Source organism: Lampetra planeri, chromosome 24 (genome assembly GCF_965212315.1).
Source record: "Lampetra planeri chromosome 24, kcLamPlan1.2.h2, whole genome shotgun sequence".
NCBI classification, from domain to species: Eukaryota; Metazoa; Chordata; class Hyperoartia; order Petromyzontiformes; family Petromyzontidae; genus Lampetra; species Lampetra planeri.
The window spans coordinates 8,667,391-8,690,848 of NC_136130.1; the positions used below are offsets into that span (position 1 = coordinate 8,667,391).

Consider the following 23,458-nt stretch of genomic DNA (forward strand, 5'->3'; position numbering starts at 1 on the left):
GTGGCCAGGTTCATAGCGTAGCGTAGCGCTAACCGCTACACTACCGCTCCCCAAACACATTGACACGTACAAGACAAAACATTAAAATAATGACATTCATTGCTAACAAAATCACTACTTAATTTAAAAGGTGTAAAGGTTATGGAGCTAAGAGGTATTGACCATCTCCCATTCAAATTGCAATCAGTGCCAATACGAGACCTACGCACACGGCTCGGTACTGACGAGCGTGCAGATCATTCTCACGGGGTTGGTGGTGGAAAGGTGTAGGCGAGCCCATCACAGGAGCTTCCAGATTGCAATTCATCTTTGACACGTGGATGAAAAACGCGGGGCACCGACACAGACGACGAAACAAGAGTTGAAGAGGGTGCAGAGACGCATGGGGAGGAGGTGACACGGAGAGACAGGATGAGGGACACGTGGATTAGGTAATGTACTTGGGTTGGAGGCATCTTAGTGACTTTAAAAAAAAATAAACTAAGTGGACTTGTATATAAGTGTCAACTTCTTTCACACCATACGTGGCCAACCGTGCTAATGGGAGGTGCTGGGTAAGGACAACAAACTAAACGCAAAAATCAGTTCTAACGAAATGAGTTTTCAATCTGGAAACGCATCTCGAGAAGGGACGTGTGTATCTACGTTGAACTTCTTTCGCACCGTACGTAGCCAACCGTGCTAATCGGAGGTGCGGGATGACCTTACCACATGTTCAGAGCAATCACATTTATTAATCTATTTCGGCATGGGAAGAGACACTAATGAAAATGTCATTGATTTAAAAGTGACCCAACCAATGAAAATATCTGCCGTGGGGCCTAACACAAAGTGACAGAAAGTGACACAACCTAAATGACAGCCGCAACATCACATGACCTGCAGTCTGGCGTGCCTGCTTATTACGGGGAGAGAATCACACTCCGACGGGTGTTTTCGGAATGTACCGCACGTGTTGGTCAGCACAGTGTCCGACGTTTCGCTCTACGTGCCGGGAGCTTGTCCAGGAAACTCACCAGTTCCTGAAGAGTTCCCCGAGAAGCCACCGGCGATTGGAGTAAAACGTCGGACATCGTGCCGAACAACGCACGTTAAGACCTAAACCAAAAAATATTACGACGTGGTCATCCTAGTGTTGGCGGTGGTGCAAAGCAACAAACCTCCCCCGAAAAACTCAACACATTCATCCGATAATACCGTGGCCTTAATAAGTATAGAAAATGTGATGTTTCAGGCAACGATCCTTCTCCACCAGTGAGGCAAAACACATAAAAACACATCGGAGACACGTACAGCACCACCGCGAAAACGCACGCTGTCGTAACGGCACACCGATCTAGCACAATACCTGAAGTGCATCACCACGCTGACTCGTGAGCTTGGCAATGCAACCTCGGCCTCAGCTGAGGGCTGGCAATGAGCCAGGGCCCGCTGGCATCTCGCGAATAACAGAAAACAAAATACCTGGCACGGCAACTGCTCCAGAGCAGAAATGGACAAATACTAACACGATAATGAAATAACAAGTCGTTGGTGTCTGGATCTGCTCAACACAATAGTGGCTTTACTGATACAATAGCGATGAGAAAGTTCTTCAATAACCCAGGAAAGCCTCCCTGATTCTCAAAACTGTTTATTTAAAAGGGCGCTGTGCTGTTTTGGCAAATGCCCTGAATCAATGGGGGCGTCTTGGCACGTGGGAGGAATCCGGAGAACTCAGGAAAATCCCACGCACACGGGGGGATAACGCTCTAAGCTCGGTACTTTCAGCTTTCCTTGGTTTGGGAGTTTAACGAACCTCTTGCACGATCCACTCAAGCCTTTTCTAAATTGGAGATGGAAAGATGTTAACTACCTCGCCTGGTATACAGGAGGTCGTGAGTTCGATCCCGACCCTGACGCCTGCTGCTGTATATTTGGAGTTTACCCGTCTCTCTCTCTCTCTCTATCCCCATGGTCGCGTCCTCCGGTATTTCCCTCCACATTTAGAAACATGCGTTTAGAGTATTTGGCTGCTATAAGTTTTCACGCGATATGCCACTCCATTGCGCTATTATTTGTGATGGCCAGGTCGTGGACCTTGCCGAATAAGATAAAAAAAAAGTTAAGTTTCAATTACATTTTTCGTGACGCTGACGTCAAAAACCGATGCAATGGGCCGCAGCCTGATGCGCACGTTGGTAGGGTGGGAGGGGGGGGGGGGGAACAGTGGCAGTTGGGGGCAGCGTGGGGGGGGGGGGGTGAAAGGACAGAAGGATGAGGAAGAGCGGAGGTCACAGAGGTCGCGGAGGTCACGGAGGTCGCGCAGCTTGAGTGACGGCAGCTCGCTCGGCGTTTGGTCGCGATCCCGCGTCCAATTCGCACGGAGCGTCGTTAGCAGGTGCCCTCCCGCACCGCCCTCGGCGCTTAATGGAGCGGTCTCGCCTGCACGTTTCCCGGGAACGAGGCGGCCCTGAGCAGCGTGTTTCGGCAGGGAGCACGGTTCACCTCAAAGCTGCCCCGCTCTACTCGAGCGTCGGGGTCGCCAAACGCGGTCGGGGTGGGACGAGTCAGGCGTGGGTTCAGGAATTATGAAGGGGAGCCACGATCAGAGGCAGGTGGTTGGGAGTGCGGTTCCAGATAAGGGTCTGAGCCTCTTCCCAATTTCGCAATTTTTCATCCCGATCGTGCTATCGGCGTCGTGTCTCGAGATGAAGAAAGAATTCGGAACTCTCGCAGAGAGCAGTGCAACCCTTCCTGTGAGAAAACATCACACGGAAGCGGATACTGTAGAGCTACCTCTGAGATTATAAGGAGAGGGGGGGGGGGCAGCACTTTCCCATCCGCCTGGCCAAAGCAAGTAAACGTTTGTAGAAATTGATATCTTTCAGTTTCAGGGCTGGGCTTTTAACATAATTAAACAGATTATTTTTTTTCCAGAGTGCACAGAATAGAACGCTCATTAATGCGTCGCGCGCTAATGGAAAAATTTATACACAAAAAAAAACCGGGGGCACAAGAACACGTGTTCCTTTCATCGCAAAGAGTGATTAAATAACATGCTTTCGTACAAAACTACAATGGCCCGTGCCTCTGAGCGGTCATATTTTTGCAACAAAGAATTATTTTTTTCAAAGGGAGGGGAGAGAGGAGCGGGGGGGGGGGGGGGGCTACGCGCTCATCTGCCGACTCCGCACGCCGTTCGCCAGCGTAACAGCCCAAATTGTTTCCTCGCAGCAGCTGCGAACGCACGACGCGGCGGTGCAAGCGGCGAGCCGTAATTAAACGTGTAAATCGTAATTGAACCGTTACTTATTGCGATTATCTGATTAATACGTCTGGGAGATTTAAATCAATTAATTGTTTAGGTATTTTGCACCTCCGCTCCATTTAACTCGCACTGCCGGGGGTCTCCGTGTAACCCTGCGGGGGGTCCACTCGGTCCCGTTACCCTTAAGGACCCTTTGCTCGTTCTCCTTGATGAATGCCCTCAATTTGCCTTCGAAGCGTTCCGTGTGTTTGTGGTGTTTTTCTTTTTTTTGGGGGGGGGGGGTCTTTTAAAACGTCCTGACGGGGAAATAAAACTCGAGGTGAGAGAGTCGCAAGTGAAGCGGACGTCCCGGACAAGCGCCGGGTGAAAATGAACGGATGGTAAAAACCGCACCTGTAAAATCATCCCCCCCCTCGCCCCCCCCCAAAGAGATTTTTTTTCGTGGGGGGCCGGGATTGGCTGTAGCAGGAGGGGTAGTGATAGGCATAGTGATAGGGGTTGGGGTAGTGATAGGGGTTGGGGTAGTGATAGGGGTAGTGATAGGGGTATGGATGGTGATAGGGGTTGGGGTAGGGGTTGGGGTAGTGATAGGGGTCTGGGTAGTGATAGGGGTTGGGGTAGTGATAGAGGGAGTGATAGGGGTATGGGTGGTGATAGGAGTTGGGGTAGTGATAGGGGTAGTGATAGGGGTATGGATGGTGATAGGGGTTGGGGTAGGGGTTGGGGTAGTGATAGGGGTAGTGATAGGGGTCTGGGTAGTGATAGGGGTTGGGGTAGTGATAGGGGTAGTGATAGGGGTCTGGGTGGTGATAGGGGTTGCGGTAGCCCATGTCGTAGCTGAAGGAAGTGGGCAGGGAGTAGCAGCAGGCTGGGCAAGGGAGAATATATGGGGGTTGTATAAAGGGAGGAACAGAAGACCCCCCCCCCACCACCCCCAAATAAATGTTGACGAAATGTCATTATTCCCGGCCCGTGATATTATTCGAGAATGGTAATGAAAATGTTTACTTTTTTTTTGCATTTTGCTCACACCATTAGCCTACGTGTAACATTTTGCAACTAATTAAACACGCTTAGCATTCATTGTAACTGGTGAATTGTTATGCACGCAAATTTCCACGCAAGCATCGTCAGCATTAATAATCGACATTACACCTGGAGCACAAAAACATGGTCTGTATTTGTTTCTCTCTCTCCTCGCGACTCGATGAATTTTCACAATTCAGGGACCGAAGCTCCACATTCATTTGGTTCCATTTTGGGGAACTCGCACCTTTGAACCCATGGCACACACTATGGGAAAGGAAGTGGAGGTAAGGATGTAACAAAATGGGAAAGAGTAAAAGGAATGGGGAAGGGAGGAGAGAAAATAAAGAGTGGGAGCTAAGAGGAAAAGATGTAAAATTAATGGAGAAACGGGAGCCACGGGTCAGGAGAGGGAGAGGATGGGCAGGAAGAGGCTGCATAAGGGCCTCGACGCTGCACGGAGCGGCATCTGTTTTCACAGTGGGCGGGAGGAATCCCCAGTGGGAGTGGCCACACAGAAGTCACGTGATTCACGGGAGGCTTGAACTGATTTTGATAGAGAAATCGAGATCTTAAGATGTAGCACCCCTCGTGGCTGCCCGGATGACGTGGAACTAATTAGAGGCCACAAAAAGAAAACAACAGATTGTTGCGTGCACGTTGAAATTAATCCATCGCGAAGCGTAAAGATCAATATTTTATCGGTTAATTAACGTAACGTTATGCTCTGCATGAAACGTCGACAGAACGGCATTGTGCTAGGGTTAAATAAATCAGTGTCGAGTTTGTATGAAGCATAATTAATTATACCTCAAGTGCAATTCGATTAATTTATCATCTTTCTAAACAATCACGAGGCTTAACAATAAATCATTATTATAATGAAAGTAAAAAAGCAACCCTTTACGTTGTGCACTGACTTTAACAAAATTGCAGGCAACACTTTTCAGAGGCGGCAGAGCCTCCAAAACAATCATCGCTGTCTGTACAAACAAATAAAGGCGAGGCGATTAGAATGACATTCACAAAAAAATCGTATGCGAGCATGACGGGACACTGAAATATAAACGAAATGACGTTTCTATTTATTTTAAATAATTAATTATCGTTCCCACCATCACCGCCGTCCATAAATATTTTCACGGTCCATCTCACGAGTCGGTGAAAACAAACGAACGATAAACCACAACTGATTGTCAGACGCGGCTCGATGGGACGAAATGGCCCGTGTCTTGGGCAAGGTTACAGCTATCCGAGTTCTAACCGCGACATCTATAAAACACCGTTGGGCGAAAGAGCCGAGGCAATTAATAGCGGTTTACAGGTAACGGCGCACGCTGTGGGGGGTTGGCGCTGTTTATATTCGTGAAAAGCGGTGGGTGGAAACCACCCCACCACCCCGCGCCCAGAACACGTAAATAAGCGACGCAATTCCTTTCCGCAGAAATGTACTTGACTCCCGCTTAAGTGCACACTTTAAAAAATGTTGTTGCATGTCTGTGTAAAAAAAAACGACAAGAAACAACTTGTAAAAATGATTTTTTTTTTATTCTTGGAAATTACTTCGTTTGATAGTGCAATTAGGCCGGCTCATTAATGCATGAATGATTGCCGTAATTAAGGCAACGCTAATGGGTGCAATTTATTGGGAGAGGGGGGGGGGGGGAAGCTGGGAGTGCCGCCACGGTCCGGACTGCACGGGGCGGCCCCGTACCGCCGATTAGCCATTCCACGCTACGACGGACGACCCCTCATTACTTCTTCGCGAGCGGTCCATTTTATGGCAACGGGCAACGCAGCCAAGCGGATGGGTAAAGCGCGGCGCCCGCAAACTGGTTCGCGTCTATCTTGCAAGACCCGGACGCCGTTGCTGTTATCTAAATAAAAGAATAAAAAAAAAACTTTCTTTGAAGAAATGCCACTTCACAGAACAGAGTCGAAGGGCTTCATCGAATTGGGGCACACGGATGCCAGGACTTACGCCCGAAGGGGGGGGGGGGTGCTTACCTATGCAGCACGGTTGGTTACGTACGGTGTGAAAGAAGTTCCACATGCATGCACACGCAATACACACATAGGTTATTCCCACGAAGGTAAAGTGACGAATTCAGCTCGCGCACGGATGGATTTTTTTGTATCACAAGACCATGAGAGAGCTAGGCGATGGCGTGGGGAGGCATCATCCAACGGTGGATAGATCATTGCTGCTGCTACCGATGTCAGCCCCCACAAAGCCGCATTTCTGTGTTGACTCTTGCGGACGAGTATTGATGACGACAATTACACCGTCGCATTCACCACCTCTTTGCGTGAATACATTCAAACACGCGTAAAGCCTCCATCAATTGACGAGACCAAGTACACATCGGAAGTCCACTGACATTTTCTTTGCCGCATGCCAATGAAGTTGACGCGAGAGACGCTGCATTGGGATGCTGTTGTTTTCTTCCCCCCCCCCCCCCAACACAAATGGCCACACCACAGCCCCACACCTGCAACACTCGTGGCAAACTCCTGGTCACCTCGCATCCCAGGACTAACCGATTTCCTCCCCCCACCCCCCCCGTCTCTCTTCAGCTTCCGAGATCCATTGAGCTGGGGGCGATTTGGCTGTAGGATCTTTGTACTTACCGCAGCCTCTGCACCACGTGACGCGTTCCTCGCGTATTGTTACCGAGTTTGGGGGGGGGGACGGGGACATCGACCAAAGTCGGCTTCAACGTTGGCGATGTCGTTGTGCGCGACCTTGACATTCTAACGACGCTGACCTTGACCACCCCAAATCCTCCAACGCCAGGACGCTTCTTCTTCAAGAAGCGGTGGTTAGCGTTGGCTTGGGTTATCGGCAAGGCGAGGCCTATCATCAAAGCAGACCCCTACGCCTCCCCTAGTACGCCGACTGGGTCGACTGCATCTGACCCTGCTGAAGGTACGTGGAGCACACATGCGTATAGACACAAAGACAAAGATCCCTGTGCAGCCTTAACAGACCGCTGGAGGCAAGTGCTGTTGGTGAGCACCTATTAAGGCCGGCACGGCGCATAGGAGGTGGGTGGCTAGCACCACTTCTGACCACCTTTGTCTCCCTAATGGCGATGTTTACACACCGCACCAGGTACTCAATTGCGGCCAAGTCGACCTAGGGAAGGACCGGACCGATACGGATCATTTAATCGTCACTGGTGTTGGCCGTGAGCTGGAATCAAGCTCGTGTTGCTGGGTTCACAGCACAGCGTAGTGCTAACCGCCACACTACTGCTCAACGCACGCACACATGCTATCACTGGGCCACGTAAGTGCCCATACGACGCAAAACCAACATCCGTCATTGTTGCTCTATGCGTACGACCTGCACACTGGTACACACTTCACACGGTGGTTCATGTCGCTCAGCACTTGCTGGCAGGCTGGCTGACTGACTAACTGGCCGACCAATTCGCTGCTTAATTGGCTGGCCGGCTCACTGACCTGCAGTGCACCACCATGGGCCCCACGTCGGGCGGGTTGCAGGCCTTGACGCGCCGCAGGAACGCGAGGAAGGGCGTCGGATACTCGGGGACGCCGTGGTCCGGCCACGCCGTGAACTGGAACTGCCGCACCTCACGCTTCTCGCTGGAGCCCGTCTGGTGAACCGAGGTGGGGGAGGAGTGAGGGGTGGGGGGGGGTGTGCAGGGGTTTAATTAGGTGGGGTGGGGGGAGTTGCAAGAAGGTGGTTCACCTGTGCAGGTGGTTTAAGGTCTGGGGAAATGAGCCATCGGGGATGCGTCGCACTGTTGAATACATCAATGGTGATGCTACGGAAAATGACATTTCTTTCATCTTCACCAAGCCTTAAGTCCTTTTCACGAGGGTCCTGAGGAGCGCGCAAAAAAACCCCCCACTAAAATGTTCGCTATCCGCGTCACAGCGGAGGTTAAACATCCCGTAATGTTATTCCAAACAGGATAAGGCCATGTGTGCCCTGTGTCACGGTCCAACTCTTGACTAATTTGAAAACCACACGGCAACGTCGCCCCAACTGCCAGGCTGGTACCCATCTGTTCTGTAAAGCAAATGGAGACTTGAGGATGCCACCTTCGTGATAGCGTGCACACTATAAGAACGGCATGCATACTTAATGTGCAAAATGTATGTAACGTATGCACGCGTGTATGTGTGTATGTACGTGTGCACGTGTGTGGGGAGAGGTGGCGGAGTAGTTAGCGCACTGCGCTATGAACCTGGCGCCCCGAGTTCGATTCATTCTCACGGCCATAACCAAGTGACGATTATATGAACTGGTCCTGGGCCTCCTTTAAGTCGACCTAGCCTCAAATGAGTACGTGGTGTGTTGCAAACATCGCAACTGGGGAGACAAAAGCGGCTGTGCATGGTGTTGGCCACCCACCCGGTCATTTACCTTCCTGGCCTTCATAGGTGCTCGCTAACAGCACTTGCCCGAACGGCCTGTAAATGCTACACAGGGCAATTTTTTTGGTTTGTTGTGAACGTGCACCTAGCCTGGCACAATCGCCGCGGTGACATCACCACCCCTTTGTGGCTCACGCCGTTTGTTTCGTTCCCGTTGCCGCCGCTGTTTTTCGCGCACCACTGCCACAAAGTGCCCTCACCTTGCCGAGGCTGAAGGTGCGGACGTGGTACGTGGCGAGCTCCAGCGAGTCGAGCAGCGACACGTGTATCGTCGCGTACGTCTCCGCCCCGCGGCTCGGCCAGTACTGCTCACACTTCACCTGCAGCCGGACACGGCACGCCGAGCGGTAACATTGACGGAGCCGTCGGTGTTCGCCGCGCAAAAAAAATAAAACAACGTCGCTACACCGGCACGAGGCCTAAGGAGAAAGAGGTTTGCAAGCGCGCGTGCCGCTGACGTGCAAGCAAATACAAAAAGCGTCTTGGGTCACACGTTTCGTGTCACTCCGTTCCAATGCCCCTCGTTGCAGTCTCGCCAAGGGGACCCCCCCCCCCTCCTCCGGCTGCCCCCCCCCCCACCAGCCGCCACCCCCCCCCCCCCGGGCCGCCCACCCCCCTCCCAGTGGCAGCTGTACTAACGTGGCACGATGTGTCATGCGGCACGTGCTTGCGAGCGCGCGCGTGTCTTCCAGTAGCGTGACCACGAGGGCGCGTGCAGGGGCGAAGGGCTCGCTCTCTCAACCCACGTGACGGGTTGCTGCGATAATGATTGCACGTGTTCTGGGGAAGAAGAGCCACGGTCAGAGCTCCTCTCTCTCGCTCGAGTTGACTTAATCCCACGGAAATGTAGCCTTTGGAGCTATATTAAATTGCTATTGCTATGTCTAATTCTCGCCGAATAATAGAAATTAGTTGGGAATTTCAAACTGCTAATTAATTAACTTTTGGGACCCCCCCCCCCCCCACCGATAATTTGCCTAATTCCCATAATTCCAGCTCTAATGGATTAAGATACATGATTTTACGGAATGTAATTTTCAATAGCTTGGTTGTCCTATAATTGCCACCCACACATCATATGGCATACATTTATCTGAGCCAGCAATAACCTATTATAGTGAAAGCCTTTCGGTGAAAAGCTAATTCAACATTTTTTCAGCGTGCGCAAAAATTACCCCCGTTAAAAAGGTTGCTCTGCCCCCTACGCTCACCCCATTCGAGTGTAATTGCGAGCCCTCTACTTTAGTCTTCTTTATCTCTAATTGCTCAATTTTGTTCCTAGGAAAAGGTCCCCGTGTTGTGCATTCACTCGTGGCTTCGGCTAATTTCCACCTGCGTCATTAGTTCACTTTGTTAAGCGTCACCTGCTCGTGAATCATTCCTCAAAAAGATTTTCAAGGGGTCGGTTGCGGTGTTTTAGTTTTTTGTTTTCATATTGGGCCCGAGATCTCCCCGGAATGAAAGCAAAGTTGAGCGTCTTCACGTCGAAACGATTTTCAATGCTCGCCGAAAAAAACTGCGTGTGACACTCGATGGTCTCTGCATTTTGGAACTGTTCCACATTCTTGCCAGAGGGACAAAACAAATCACGGCAAAGAAACCACTGTCAGGCGATGCCTGGTGTGCGCGCCGTTCTTTTCTTTCAGATATTGCATTTGCTTGATGAGATTTCGGTGAAGGCGAGAGCATAACGCCGAATATATGAAGAAGGCCTGCCGCTACCAGCGACCCAAGCACCTGTGAACTGTGGCTGACGATGGCAGTCAGCCACTGTCTGGTGCAAGGAAGGAAAGGTGCAAAGTTGTTCCGTAATTGATTTGATGTAATGTGATGTTCGCAGTGTTCTCGAGCTGCACATGAGATTAGGGACGCTCCTGGAGACAGGGGCAAAGCCTAGGCCATTGCATCCTCATTGGCATGCGCAGCATCGCCGCAGCTCTCTCCGTGCCAAAGGTAAAGGTGCAGATTTGCAACTGCTTTCCCTGCATCACTCCTGGTGAAAAGGCCTCCCCACCTCCCCCCACCCAAGGGAGTGAGCTCGAGAGGACCACTGCAGGTTTTTTTTTTTTGGCCTAACCTTCTCCATTTTGGCCAGACATCACGGAGGAGGCGGAAGTACACGTACTTGACCCCACCACACAGCACCTACTGTCGCCATTTATACTGCCGGGGAGATCGAACCGGCAAACTCTGAGTTGCAAGTCCAGTGTGCTGACAGTTACAACCACAGTGGCAGCAGCTGTGAAAGAGGAGAGCGTATGTATTTCCTAGTCTATTGGTTCCTATCCGCCCCCTCCACACTCACGTGAACTGGTGGAATTTGTTTAAACACTCAGCCAGTTTTGTCCTCATGTGGCTCATGATTAGAGGCAGGATCGCTAAACAAACACTGCTGTTTTACCAGATGTCATTGGCAAGTGCCCTCTCTCGACACCATGGCCCATCAGCACAAAGAACCACGGCGTCGCAGTTGTTTTATTTCGCTATATCTTACTTAGGCTGCGCGAGGCACAATGAGCTGATCAAAATAATGTCCTTTTTTCCCGCAGCTTTAAACATTTTGCCTTGGCAGAATTGCATTAATTAAGTGGCAATCATCCCACGAATGCATTTTGTCTTAATTAAACAGCGAAAATAAATCCACGACATTCTTCTCGCGCACATATGTAACTCATTCGCTTCGTTCCACCAATTACTCTGTGTCGCGAGAGCGCGCGCCCCCTCGCTGTCTCAGCATGACGAGAATCTGCGCCATCTGCCTGCCTTCAGGAGGTTGTCCTTTTTCCGAGGTAAGTTGCCGTGGTGCCATCACTTCTCGAGCTCGTCTCGTCACACGTCGCCCCACGGCGGTGGCAACTGCAGATTTAGAGCTTTGGCTATTTTGAGCCAAAAAGACAGATGGGGGATGGGGGGGGGGGCAGAGGAGGAGGGGGGGGTGGCGGGGGGGGGCCGTGTGATTTACGCGGGGGGGGGGGGGGTGCATGAGGTAGGAATTATCCGTGGGAGCCGAGGAGTAAAACCGCGGGGGGTGGCGGTGATGTGGAGGCACACCGGTTAGCGCACCGCGTGCTATGAACCACGCCCAACGCCATTACACGACCCAGCTAATTTATCGATCTGCTGCTGGATGGAATGGGGCCTCCCTACTCCGTGCAGAACGTGAGAGTCATTTGACCATACCTCACCACACTGGTCAGTGCGCGCTGGTGGTTGTGGGGGGGGGGGGGAAACACAGCACAACAGTTGGGTTTAGTTGCAATGCCCTCTCTCCTGCCCGCAGCAGCTGCTGCACCTGCATTTGTGTGCCTAGAGGTCGTCCATCCAAGCGCTGTGCAGGGTCAACTCTCTTGAACCCCCTTGAGGCATGACGGGATCAGGCACATTTAGGGCGATTTCGTCAAAGGCCGAACATCGGTGGACAGCGATATCTAAAACGGGTCCAGGAGACCCCACATGACCAGCGTGGTGAAATAGGGCCAACAATCCCTGGTAAGCCGCGTGGCATGCGGAAGCTTTCATTTAGCAGTGGATTGACAACGGGCTATGATTTTTTTTTGTATTATTCTAACTCAATCAATCCCTGGCTACGCTTGAATCTATATCCACATTAAATTCCCGGGGCGACTTCCCAACAGAGCTTTTGTTAATGCGTCACGTAATTAAGCTGCAGCACAGGGGGGCAACGTGAGAACAATAGACCTTATTTAAGCAATTAGGGCCTTCGCACGTGGTGAATTAACAAGCGAGAACGAGCTATGGATCCTCAGTCAACAAATCCCCCCCCCCCCCCCCCACTTTGAGTCTTACTGGTTTGTGAATTTCGACTAAAAATCAGAGGGAGTGCTGTTGGCTCAGGGTGGTGGTCCCTCTTTGCTCGTGCAATTTTCACCCGAGTGGCACTAAGCCGATATTAAAGGCAGAATAATAACGACAGGCCGGCACCCAAATCTCTGGATCAGTGTCCGACCTGGGGACGGTGTGGCCAGAAAAGTCTCGCTCCGCTGATCTTCTCGACTGTCAACACGTTCGAAAACCCCTTATTTATTGCTCTGCGCGACGCCCCGTAATGCATGGGCGTGTCTGTCGCTCGACAGCCACCTCGGGTTGATGACACCGCGGAGGGTCGCGCTACGTTGCTCTCACCCCCCCCCCCCCGCTGTGTTTTCGGGGTCGTGCTGCGTGCTGCGTGCTGCTGCTTGGCACACGGTGTGTCCGGCGCTTCACTCTCCCGCGTGCACTGGGGGCTTCTTCAGGGACTGAAGAGAATCCCCCAGCTAGGAGCTTATATATAAGCTGAGTTGGGGGTGTAAGAAGAGCGCCTTAACAAAAGAATGTGCATATCAAGAGGAATTTAGCATATTCATGGTAAATGCGTAGGAGGTGGGCGGGGGGGGGGGTTTATTATGTTTTATTTTTATTATTTAATTACTTCCCTTCTACGTGACTTTACCGAAAAAACCAAGAAGATGAATCCCTGCAGTCACGAAAGCTTAAAATCGAAATTTAGAATCCCCCAGGACTAGCGTTGTCAACTTGTCCTGCTCTTGCCAAATTTCACCTCCTTTTCGAGGGAGCTGCTGGCCCGTGAAATCTGCAAGTCTTCCCGTGACGTTAAAAGCCCATGAGGTTTTTTTTTGTAGAGTATTAATACACCCCAGGGGCTTAATTTCAATGGTGATTATCAGCATAAGGCACTACCACGAGAGTACAAGCTATGCCTATCCCTAATAATTATACATTAGTGTACCTTATATTCCTATAATACCACGAGGACACAGTAAGTATCACGAGGACAAAATTATCTGAGATAGATAATTCCCAGAAACAGCATTTTGGACTGTTCAGGATGAAATTAAATGCTGAATACACCAAATCAAGGCAATGTATTTACTTGCAACTCTCTTCCCTCCTGGTCGTTGTAGGATTTTCTTATTGACACGGACCGGTTACGGCGTGGAGTGCCACGTCGGGACATCACGCCGCACGGTGCGGCACCCCGACCCGAAAAAACAATGACGGAGGGCTGACGAGCACAGGAGGCGGTTGAAAGTGAACGGATCCGTTAATTTGTGGCAGGCGAGGCATCTGCGATGCAACATCTTGCTTATGGCTTTTCCCATCTTCACACGACCGGTTTTATGGATTCATTTGCGGGTTTTAGAGGCTCGCGTTACGCGGATCATGCGCGGAAATCTGACGGTTAAAGAATGATCACGGCTTCACGGCGCATTGTGTTCGCAGAGGGTGGGATAAACGCACGGTCATGATTATGCGGATGAAGAAAATTCTAATTAAATAATGTGGAACGTGCCATATGCTCGGAAAAATACTAAATGACAGATGGCACCCACAGTTTGCCATAATTCGAGTGCACTTGGGTCAATTTAGGTCACTGCAGCAATACGCTAAGAAGCCCGCGAGTCAACGCGTCGGGAAAAATCGTCGGAGCTTTACAACAAAAACAACAACAAGCGAAGTGGTTTCTGGCCCGAATGAGTCTGGAGCATCTCCTGGAGCCACTCGTGGAAATTCCACATTCCTACGGCGGGGGTGGGTGAATGCATAGGAGAACCGCTGCTCACTTGCGCACGAAGTGCTACTTTATCTTGGTCACCCCCAGAGGAGGGTTGATGCCCCGAGTTGACCTCTGACGGAGATTGGAAGTCACAACTTTCTGATTTCGAGACACCAGTGGTGCCAGCTGGCCGGAGACTTTATGAAATACCTCATCACCTAATTTATCAGCGAAGTACATGTAAAAAATACGTAGTTTGGTACAAGATAAAAAAAATAGTTGCGGTTTGAGCGTGGGAAGCAGCATAATTACCATCAATCACGGCACAGTAATTCGTTACTCCAAATTAAACAAGGCTTCAGCACTGAAGGCTGGGAACTAGAAATATGTTTTTCTTTCATCAGCTAAGGCCAACTGAGCTATGTAGCTCTTTTTCAGGAGTGACCTGGCCACAAATGATAGCTAACAAAGTGACTTATCACGTGGAGGGGAAAATCGGAGGAGCCGGAGAAAAGACCACGCGACCAAGCTGAGAGGAGACATGCAAACTCCAAATGTACAGGCGTCAGAGTCGGGATCGAACCCACGACCACCGGTATACCAGGCGAGGGAGTTAACATCTCGCCACCGTGGTGCCCCTCCATCATACCCACCATTCTAAGAGATTTCCACAAAAGCAGAGTAGCAAGTGCAGGACCAGCTTCTCATCGTCATCCAAAGCCATGATTGATGGTTAGCCAAAAGCCATTGCGAGGCTGTTTGCGTGATGGTTTATGCTTCCTGACGAGATCAGCAAGGTATTGCGGTTCATTTGTGGATAGCACCTTGTGTGCAATGTATGTTCAACTTCGTTCGCACCGTACATCGCCAACCGTGCTAATCGGTGGTGCCGGGGAAGGACAACCAACTGAACACAATGAGAGCGACTTTATAATATTCTGGCTGGCGTTCACGCTGCCAGGATATCAGGCTCCGTTAAGTGACATCTTACCGCACGCGACTCCTCCTCTAGGAGTCTCTTAGTCCTCCCACTCCACCACCACCACCCCCATCCTCCGCCCCCAACCACCATAATTATTTTAAGAATCGTATTCGGACGAGCACAGAACATTCGTTAATTCCGTGGACATTCAACGAGTTCGGTCATCACTTATTGTGTAATTTCTTGGGCAGGAATGTCCCTTCCTCTTGTCACCCATGAGAGGCATGCCAATTTACTGACAAATCTAAGGCCTGCAGTCACTGTGACCCTATATCCAGTACCTCTAGTACTGGGAACACGTGTGCCAAACTGGTGGTAAATTGTCACAACATGTTGAGCAGCTAATGTGCTTCTCATGATGTGAATATCTCAATCAAATTAACTGCCCGAGCGGCATCGTGGCTGGAGCATGATCATCATTTGTTTCATACTGGTAGGAACCATCTGGTTCCACCAGCCCACAGGGGATTATTGTGTCCGTCCATCCGTCGTGGATCCAAAAATGGGAGGGGTTGGGCTGGGTGGAGAGGGGAGGGTGGGGAGGGGCTGGGTGGGGAGGGTGGGTGAAAAGGGGGGCTGGGTGGGGGGTGGAAGGGGTGGGGCTGGGTGGGGAGGGGCTGGTCACCCGTGGTGCCCTTATAAAACTCAACGTTTAACCTACTCACGCCGGCTTGTGCCCGCCCTCACAGTCGGGCATATTTGCGGAATACACCACGCCGCCGTTGACCCTGGCCATTGACCGAGCAACCCAACGTTCCTACCAGCTCCCTCCGCAGGAATGTGTTATTCTTGGTTCTTTCGGTAAAGTCACGCAGAAGGGAAATAATAAAATAATAAAAATAAAACAATGAAAGTCTCACGACGTTTCGATTGCAACTCAAGCAATCATCATCAGGTGGTTTTCACACCCTTCTACGTGACTTTACCGAAAGAACCAATAATATGAATCCCTGCAGTCACGAAAGCTTTAAATCAAAATAATTTATTTCGTTTGTTGTCCTTCCCCGCACCTCCGATTAGCACGGTTGGCTACGTATGGTGCAAAAGAAGTTTAAGATACATACATATGTCTACTAATCGAAGGGGTTCCCATTAAATTCCCAGTCGGGGATCTACTTAACTTGTTATCCCTCTCCCGGTTAAAAGTCAACTACGGCTGTTTATTTAATTGGCGTAGTAATGTGTAATTGTCACGGCTGGTTCAAGGCCCTACACAGGAGATGAGTACTGCCCGGCACTAAATTTTGAGAGGAAAAGCATTTCGACTGGCACATTTTTTTTTATCATCAATCATCAAAAATCGACTTGTGAAATCGGGAAGTGCACTGCTCATTTTGCCTGTAATATCCACAGGCAGATGACCGTTTTTCTCAATCAGACCACAGCCCATTGAGACCACTATTGAAGGGAAGCCATTTCCTTGACGGAAGAAAGACATCCCTTGCAGAAGCAGGAAGTGTTCTAGGGATTCATGGAAAGATACGTTCACGTATACACGAACACACGAACGCACGAAATCAAACACGGCATCCCCTCGTTATTCGCGCGGGATGCTTGTGAATAGCACATTTCGCAGACCATATTGTCTGACGAAACCAAATCTTTTTAATCAATTACCTCTATTAAATAAAAACATAGAAAAGCAATTAAATACACGAACATTATCATAATAACACAAAAAAGTTAATTGGTTACAATAAACATTAAGTAAATAAATATAAATGTTAAATAATAGTTTATAAATTAACTTACTTATGCGCAGCATCATCACTTCGTCTCATCTCTTTCTTTCTCTCTCTCTCTCTCGACGCAGTCGTGTAGAGTTCCCGATGCATTTTTTGCGGACAGCAAGTTCGACAATAGCGAGGGCATACCGTACACACACGAGCGCACAAGCGCACGAATGCACAGGCGCACGTGCAAGCACAGGCGCACGTGCAAGCACATGCACACACAGACACAAATGCACGCACACGCGCAACAGACACGCGCACTTACCCGTGCCCTCTCCTCCAGCCGCGTCATCATGACGATCGTGACGCTCCCCTGCTCCCACACCATCCTCCAGAAATCGCAGGTCGTCTCGGGCAGCGGACCCTGGGTGGCGATGTAGGCATTCTGCTTGCGGTAGCCGTCAATGTAGTTGGCGTTGATGTAGTCGCTGTTTTGCACGCCTGTCATTCAAATGACATCGTAAGCGATTACGTCTATGTATGCGTGTTGAACTTCTTTCGCAGCGAACGTAGCCAATGCAGTCGCACATCTCCCCTGCTTGTGGTAAGGCCTCAATTGGAACGTTACATGGCTGGGTGGACTGTGGTACGTGCATTTGTACGTATGTGTATGTTGAACTTCTTTCGCACCGTACGTGGCCAACCCTGCTAATCGGAGTGTGCGGGGCAAGGACAACGAACTAAACGCAAAAAGGAGTTCTAAAGAAATTCGTTTTCAATTTAGAAAACATTCTGTATGTAACATGAACAGCAGGTCGACCCAGCCACCGTCTAGTTGCTGGCTGGATGACGTCCACAGCAAAGCCGGGGGGCCAGAAATTATGGTCACCGCTGTGCAAAAAAACTAAAATCCACCTCGCTCCTGCACCCATGAATCGATGCCAACTCTCCGTTTGCAGAGAGGAGGCATTTTTGGGTGCGTTCTCTCTATTGGATGCCACTCCTTCATTCGTATCGACCACCGGCCATCACCTCTTCTCGCGAATGTGTCCTCCCAAAGCCCACTCGTAATGTTCTTGGCATTCAGAACAAGCCAAGGCCCGTCTGCACATTCTGCTCTCAAGGAGGTCCGTTGCCCGATACGTCAGCCTACTGTATACATTGCCCCGTGACAAGGCCGTGTAAATGATGAATACGTTGTTGTGCCTGCACGTCTGTGCCAATTTCTGGCAATTGACACCCCCCATTTCCTATCCAACACAGGCAATAAACAAATATTGGTTCAACTTTTAACCAGCTCCACGTGAATGTTAAAATGACTCCTTGCCACAGAGCGGACCCTCCTTCTCCCCTCGCTGTTGTTCAAATAAAAAAAAAAGACGAAGTCAGATCAAATATATCATAAAATCGGTCCCGCTTTGGCGTGTCAAATTGAAATGTTTTTTTAAGACGGTAGATGTGTTGATAATTCACCCCCCTCTCCCAGGCGATCCGATGAATTGTCACAATTGAGGGCCGTTGTTCTATTATAAAAGTTATGTATTTAGGAGGCCATCAGTGGTCACACAAATCCATTGGAAATCAAAAAAACTAAGTGAAAAACACAGATTCTTACTCGAGCGATTCGATGCTCGCATTGAGAGGTTAAGAATCGATGTCAATGTACGAATCAATGCATTGCTGTAACTCTCACGAACGGTTTTAGGCAAAGAAGCAGTCAGGCAGATTGACTGACAGACGGGCATCACACGCACGCACAGACTCTACACAAAGGGTAGCCAAAATATTATGAGAGAACCCCCCACCCCCCATCAATGCAATCTATAAAGCAATAAAGTTGGGATTATTTGAAGTCCCTTATCTATACCGAGAGACAGAGTAACAGGTGCGGTGTTTTATTGCACTGCTCATAAAATCATCTCGATGCGTGGGCTCCTCGCGAGCGGTGACTGTCGCTCTAGACCCCCGCGTACCGCTCAGGCTCTGCAGGATGACGCGCGAGTGGTCGTACGCGATGACGTTGGCGTAGCGGTTCTTCGCCTTGTTCACCTCCAGGTTCGAGTGCTCCCACGTGAACTGCTGCCCGGGGTCGATTGACTGCGTTTGGTGGGAGGCGCGCGGACAAAAAAGACAACGTCAAAGTGCATCAGCGGTGTGGGAGAGAGTGTGGGAGAGAGTGGGAGAGAGAGTGTGAGAGAGTGTGGGAGAGAGTGTGAGAGAGTGTGAGAGTGTGTGGGAGAGAGTGAGAGAGTGTGGGAGAGTGTGAGAGAGTGTGAGAGAGTGTGAGAGAGTGTGAGAGAGTGTGAGAGAGTGTGAGAGAGTGTGAGAGAGTGTGAGACAGTGTGAGAGAGTGTGGGAGAGAGTGAGAGAGTGTGAGAGAGAGTGAGAGAGTGTGGGAGAGAGTGAGAGAGTGTGGGAGAGAGTGAGAGAGTGTGAGAGAGTGTGAGAGAGTGTGAGAGTGTGTGGGAGAGAGTGTGGGACGGGTGTGAGTGTGAGTTTGTCTTTGTGGAGAGCAGTTGCGAAAGTGGTTAGCGCGCTGCGCTGTGAACCCGACAGAAGCCTCCCCTAGGTCGACTCAGCCTCAAATGAGTACCTGGACCGATTCAGATAATGGTAACTGGCGTTGGTGGTGTTTAGTTCGTTGTCCTTCCCCCTCGCCTCCGATGAGCACGGTTGGCTACGTACGGTGCGAAAGAAGTTCAACAGACATCTCCCGTTTACAGCGAGGACGAGTCAATCCATGGGACATTCACCGTTCGCTTCCCTCCAAAGTAGAACCCGGTTTTTCTACCTCAGGGGGATGATGGGCTGAGTCACCCCCCCCACCCCCCCCACCCCGCAGAGCCAAGATTTGAACTCGAAATCTGAGGATCCGGCAAGCTCGCGGTTACGTAGAGGGCGATTTGTCGACGTGGCGGCGGAGAGTCACAGCGCCGCCTGCGCTCGCTCACCTCGTACTCCTGCGAGAACTTGAGCCCGTCGTTGGCTCGGAGCCTCTCCACGTGTTCCTCGAGGTCGGCCACGGCGATGGGCGGGTGGTTCATCATGCCTGGAACATCGCCGCGAGGAGGTGGAGGGGAGAGAGACAGGTGGGACGGACGCAGGTCAGAGGAGCACCGGGTCGGAGATACGGCACGCGGCACAACACAGGTCGGCGGGACACTGGGCGATGGAACCCGATTAACAAGGGCGGCTACGTACGGTGCGAAAGAAGTTCAACGTACATACAAAGCCTAGCTAGCGGAACCCTGGTCAGGGAGACGCAGAGCAACGTGCAACCCGCAGGCAGCGCTCACAAGAAACCGCCTGCAGCTCTGAAGGCAACTTGCCTGCAAAGGAAGGGCACCGCGACACGCATAGAGTGTTCACGTTGCGTTACTTTTTTTTCTTTTTCAAAAAGCAAAACATTAAAAGCGTATTCTTTGGTTCTTTCGGTAAAGTCACGTATCAAGATAAAATAATAATTTATTATGCGGAGGAGAGTGTAATAATAATTTATTATTGTATCTTGATACGTGACTTTACCGAAAGAACCAAAGAATAATTCCTGCAGTCACGAAAGCTTCAAATTAAGTTTGATTAAAAGCGTATCCTGGCCAGCTGGCACAGGACCGTGGAATTTCCATTCAACTAGCTCAGGGCGCGAACGGTGGTGAGCGCCCACCCTCCCTCCCCCGTCCTCGTTGGGACCCATTAAGAGAAATTTAAATAAACTTAACCGCCACAATAATCGTGCTTTATTATGTTGAGTTAATTTGGAGGGCTTGTAAACAGCCTTGCACGGGGTCGACGTGACCTTGATGAATAAATAAACAAGGCTGACTGTTGCTCAACGTGCCTCGTCCTCCGACTACATACAGCGTGGGACATCGAGCTAACAGAGCCCTTTGAAACGCCAGCTTCACTCCTTAATAAAGTCATTTTGGCAGTGATCCTTCAGACATTAGTCTATAGTTATTAAATTTACCCCCGACGGTCGATTGTAAAAGAAAGCAATAAAACTCTTCATTCTTCGCGCCCTGCCCCCCCCCCCGCCCCCCTAATGCCCGTGCAACAAAGCCACGTGGTCGAACTGGCATCGTGCCGCGTGCAATGTCTGGCACCATCCCGGTTGCTTACCACGTCGCGTTCCCAATTTCAAATGAACAGCGAGTGCACATTCAAGTGAAATGTCGTAATTACGCAGAGAAATTCGAGCAGCTTGCAAAAGCGAGAAATGCTTCGCTTTCTAGCGGCACGGTTAATGGTAAAAGTGCAACCCCGAAATGACTTTGCTCACGCAACTTCTAGTACAAGAGCAGCCTCCACGAGAGGGAGCTCTTGAGAGCCTCCTCAGAGGATATGTTTCATCCTCCTCTTCCACGGTGGACAGGCATCCCCTGGAGATCTGACCCAAAAACCTATATTATGAATAATATTGGTCGCGAAAGCCCACGTGTTAAATCCCCTGGAAAGGTGTTGGAGGGGATTTAAGAAACTCGCCCGTTCTTTCAACGAACCGCTCTTGAAAATGAGCCTCAATGGACCCTTACTTGGGGCATAAATATCCACAGCCATTTATGGTGCACGTGTTCCAGGATGCTTGTCTAGCATGGAAGCGTAGTCGAACTACCCTGCAGTCGGGCTCTCTTGAGATCCTTCTAGTGGAGGTCTTCTGGCGGCAGTGGCGCGCGGAAGCAATGGCAGGGCTGCACCTTAACGCAACTCCCAATTTGTTCCATCCATCCAAAACATTTGGGGGTCTGGAATCTTGTGCCCCCCCCCCCACCCCAACTGTAACAAAAACCACAAAAGTGGTTTTAACTTTGAAAGCCTGCCAGTGCGGGCTTTAAGCAAACCCCCACCCAACAATGGGCTAATGAATGAATGCGTGATTGACCGGCAAAGCCATCCCACCTTACACCTGAAATGAGAATTGTATCCAATATATTTGAAGAAAAACCAAGAGGAAACGTGCCACGATCTCCGAGTTTGTGTGGCTTCCACACGACCCACTGCGTGGGAGCATTGCGCACAAACACCCCCCCCCCCATGCCTGCCAAAGTCCCAACAAAAACAAAGTTCCCCGTATAGCCTGAACAGACTGTTGGGGCAAGTGCTGTTAGCGTGCACCTAAGCAGGCCAGAACGTCGTCGCAGAGATACAAACTCCATTTGCCTTCATCCTCCCACAAGGATGGTCAAAAGTTTGTTCCCCCGCCCCCCCTCTTCTTCCTTATTGAACCATTTCCAACGAATTGCACCTCGCACTGATTAGCAGAGTGGGCACGAGAGCGTCGACTTTGATCACCCATCTTCGCCCCCCCCCACTCCTCAAAGGGTTTAGTCGAAACGTCGTGATAATTTTATTGTTTTATATTTTTATTATTGTATTATTTCCCTTCTACGTGACTTTACCGAAAGAACCAAGAATATGAATCCCTGCAGTCACGAAAGCTTTAAATCAAAAGGTTTAGAATTTGTTAATTGCAGCGTTACCTATTTCGTTACTTCTTCCCTCGCTAATTAAGAAGTTTAAGGTGTGGTCACACTCAGCATGCGCCCATAACGATACGTAATTAAACGAGGCTTTCTTAAACAATTTAAGCCCCATTAAAAAAAAACCTGGGCAGCAACATAGACGATGCCCTTCAGTAACCGTCTCTCTCTCTGTGTATATAAACGCTCTCCACTGTGTAAAAGCACGAGCTACTAATTTCCAGACCCTTGGGAGATCACGTGCAAATACAAAATACTCCACAGCAGCAGCAGCAGCAGTAATAATAACAGAGAATTCCCTTCTATTAATGCAGAAAAACGCCTCCCCGAGGCTCAAGACTCAATCAGGAGGGGTGATTGGTCAATCCCATCGATGAGAGTTTTCTGCGTGTGGCAGGAGAGAAGCGACCACAAAACACGGGGGGGGGGGGGGGGTGGTGAGACAGGCGTGATGACACAGATCCGTGCAAATAAGTTCACGAACATCATTCCACCCCAGTGGCTCATGTGCTCATCTTGATTTGTAACTTTGTTTTAGCTCTCCTCGATGTTTTCTTCATTTGTCCCGCGTTTTGCTCGGGGGGTGGGGGTGCACTTTGTTTCCTTCACCACTCATTAATTGACCGATAAAATCTCAATACATAGAGGGCGGCAGAGCTTGGTGAAATTGTTGGCACCATCTCACTGCCTGCCTGTGGTTCCACGCGCCTTTGAGTCGCTCTCTCTCTCTCTGTCCCCAGGGAGGGAGAAAATAACGTGGCGCATTGTGTCTTGACGTTTCTCCCCGCACACCGGGAGCTTCTTCCGTTTCCGAAAACGTGGCCAACAAGACGGGGTAGAATGCAAAAAGAAAACATCGGAGAGCTATTGGCTAGAACCACCGAAAACCGACGCAGTGGTATAAATTTGTTTTATTGAATTTTCCGTGAGCGAGATTGGGTCTTAAGTAGCTGGGTGTAGGAGGGTGCATCTTTTATGCCTTTCTTATTTGTGGTGGTCACTGGATTTGTTTTTTGGCTCACAGCGAGATCCTAATGGTGCTCACAGAATATTGAATTTGTTTTGGTGTTTGTTTACACGGCATGGGCACAGTTCCCGTCACAACGCCGACGCGAGGAGGCATCG

At 50.1% G+C, this 23,458-nt stretch overlaps 1 protein-coding gene across 6 annotated transcripts in view; it reads right to left on the reverse strand.

The window, feature by feature from the left end:
- The window catches only part of LOC144726724 (receptor-type tyrosine-protein phosphatase delta-like), a 341,659-nt gene that overhangs the window by 17,491 nt on the left and 300,710 nt on the right, over positions 1-23,458 (reverse strand). For all 6 annotated transcript variants that reach the window (XM_078605566.1, XM_078605565.1, XM_078605563.1 and 3 more), the window contains 5 exons: positions 19,808-19,905; positions 18,830-18,953; positions 17,182-17,357; positions 8,887-9,006; positions 7,745-7,899 (listed from right to left, as the gene is read on the reverse strand). In XM_078605566.1, the coding sequence (XP_078461692.1) occupies positions 7,745-7,899; positions 8,887-9,006; positions 17,182-17,357; positions 18,830-18,953; positions 19,808-19,905 (673 nt within the window). The remainder of the gene's footprint in view (positions 1-7,744; positions 7,900-8,886; positions 9,007-17,181; positions 17,358-18,829; positions 18,954-19,807; positions 19,906-23,458) is intronic.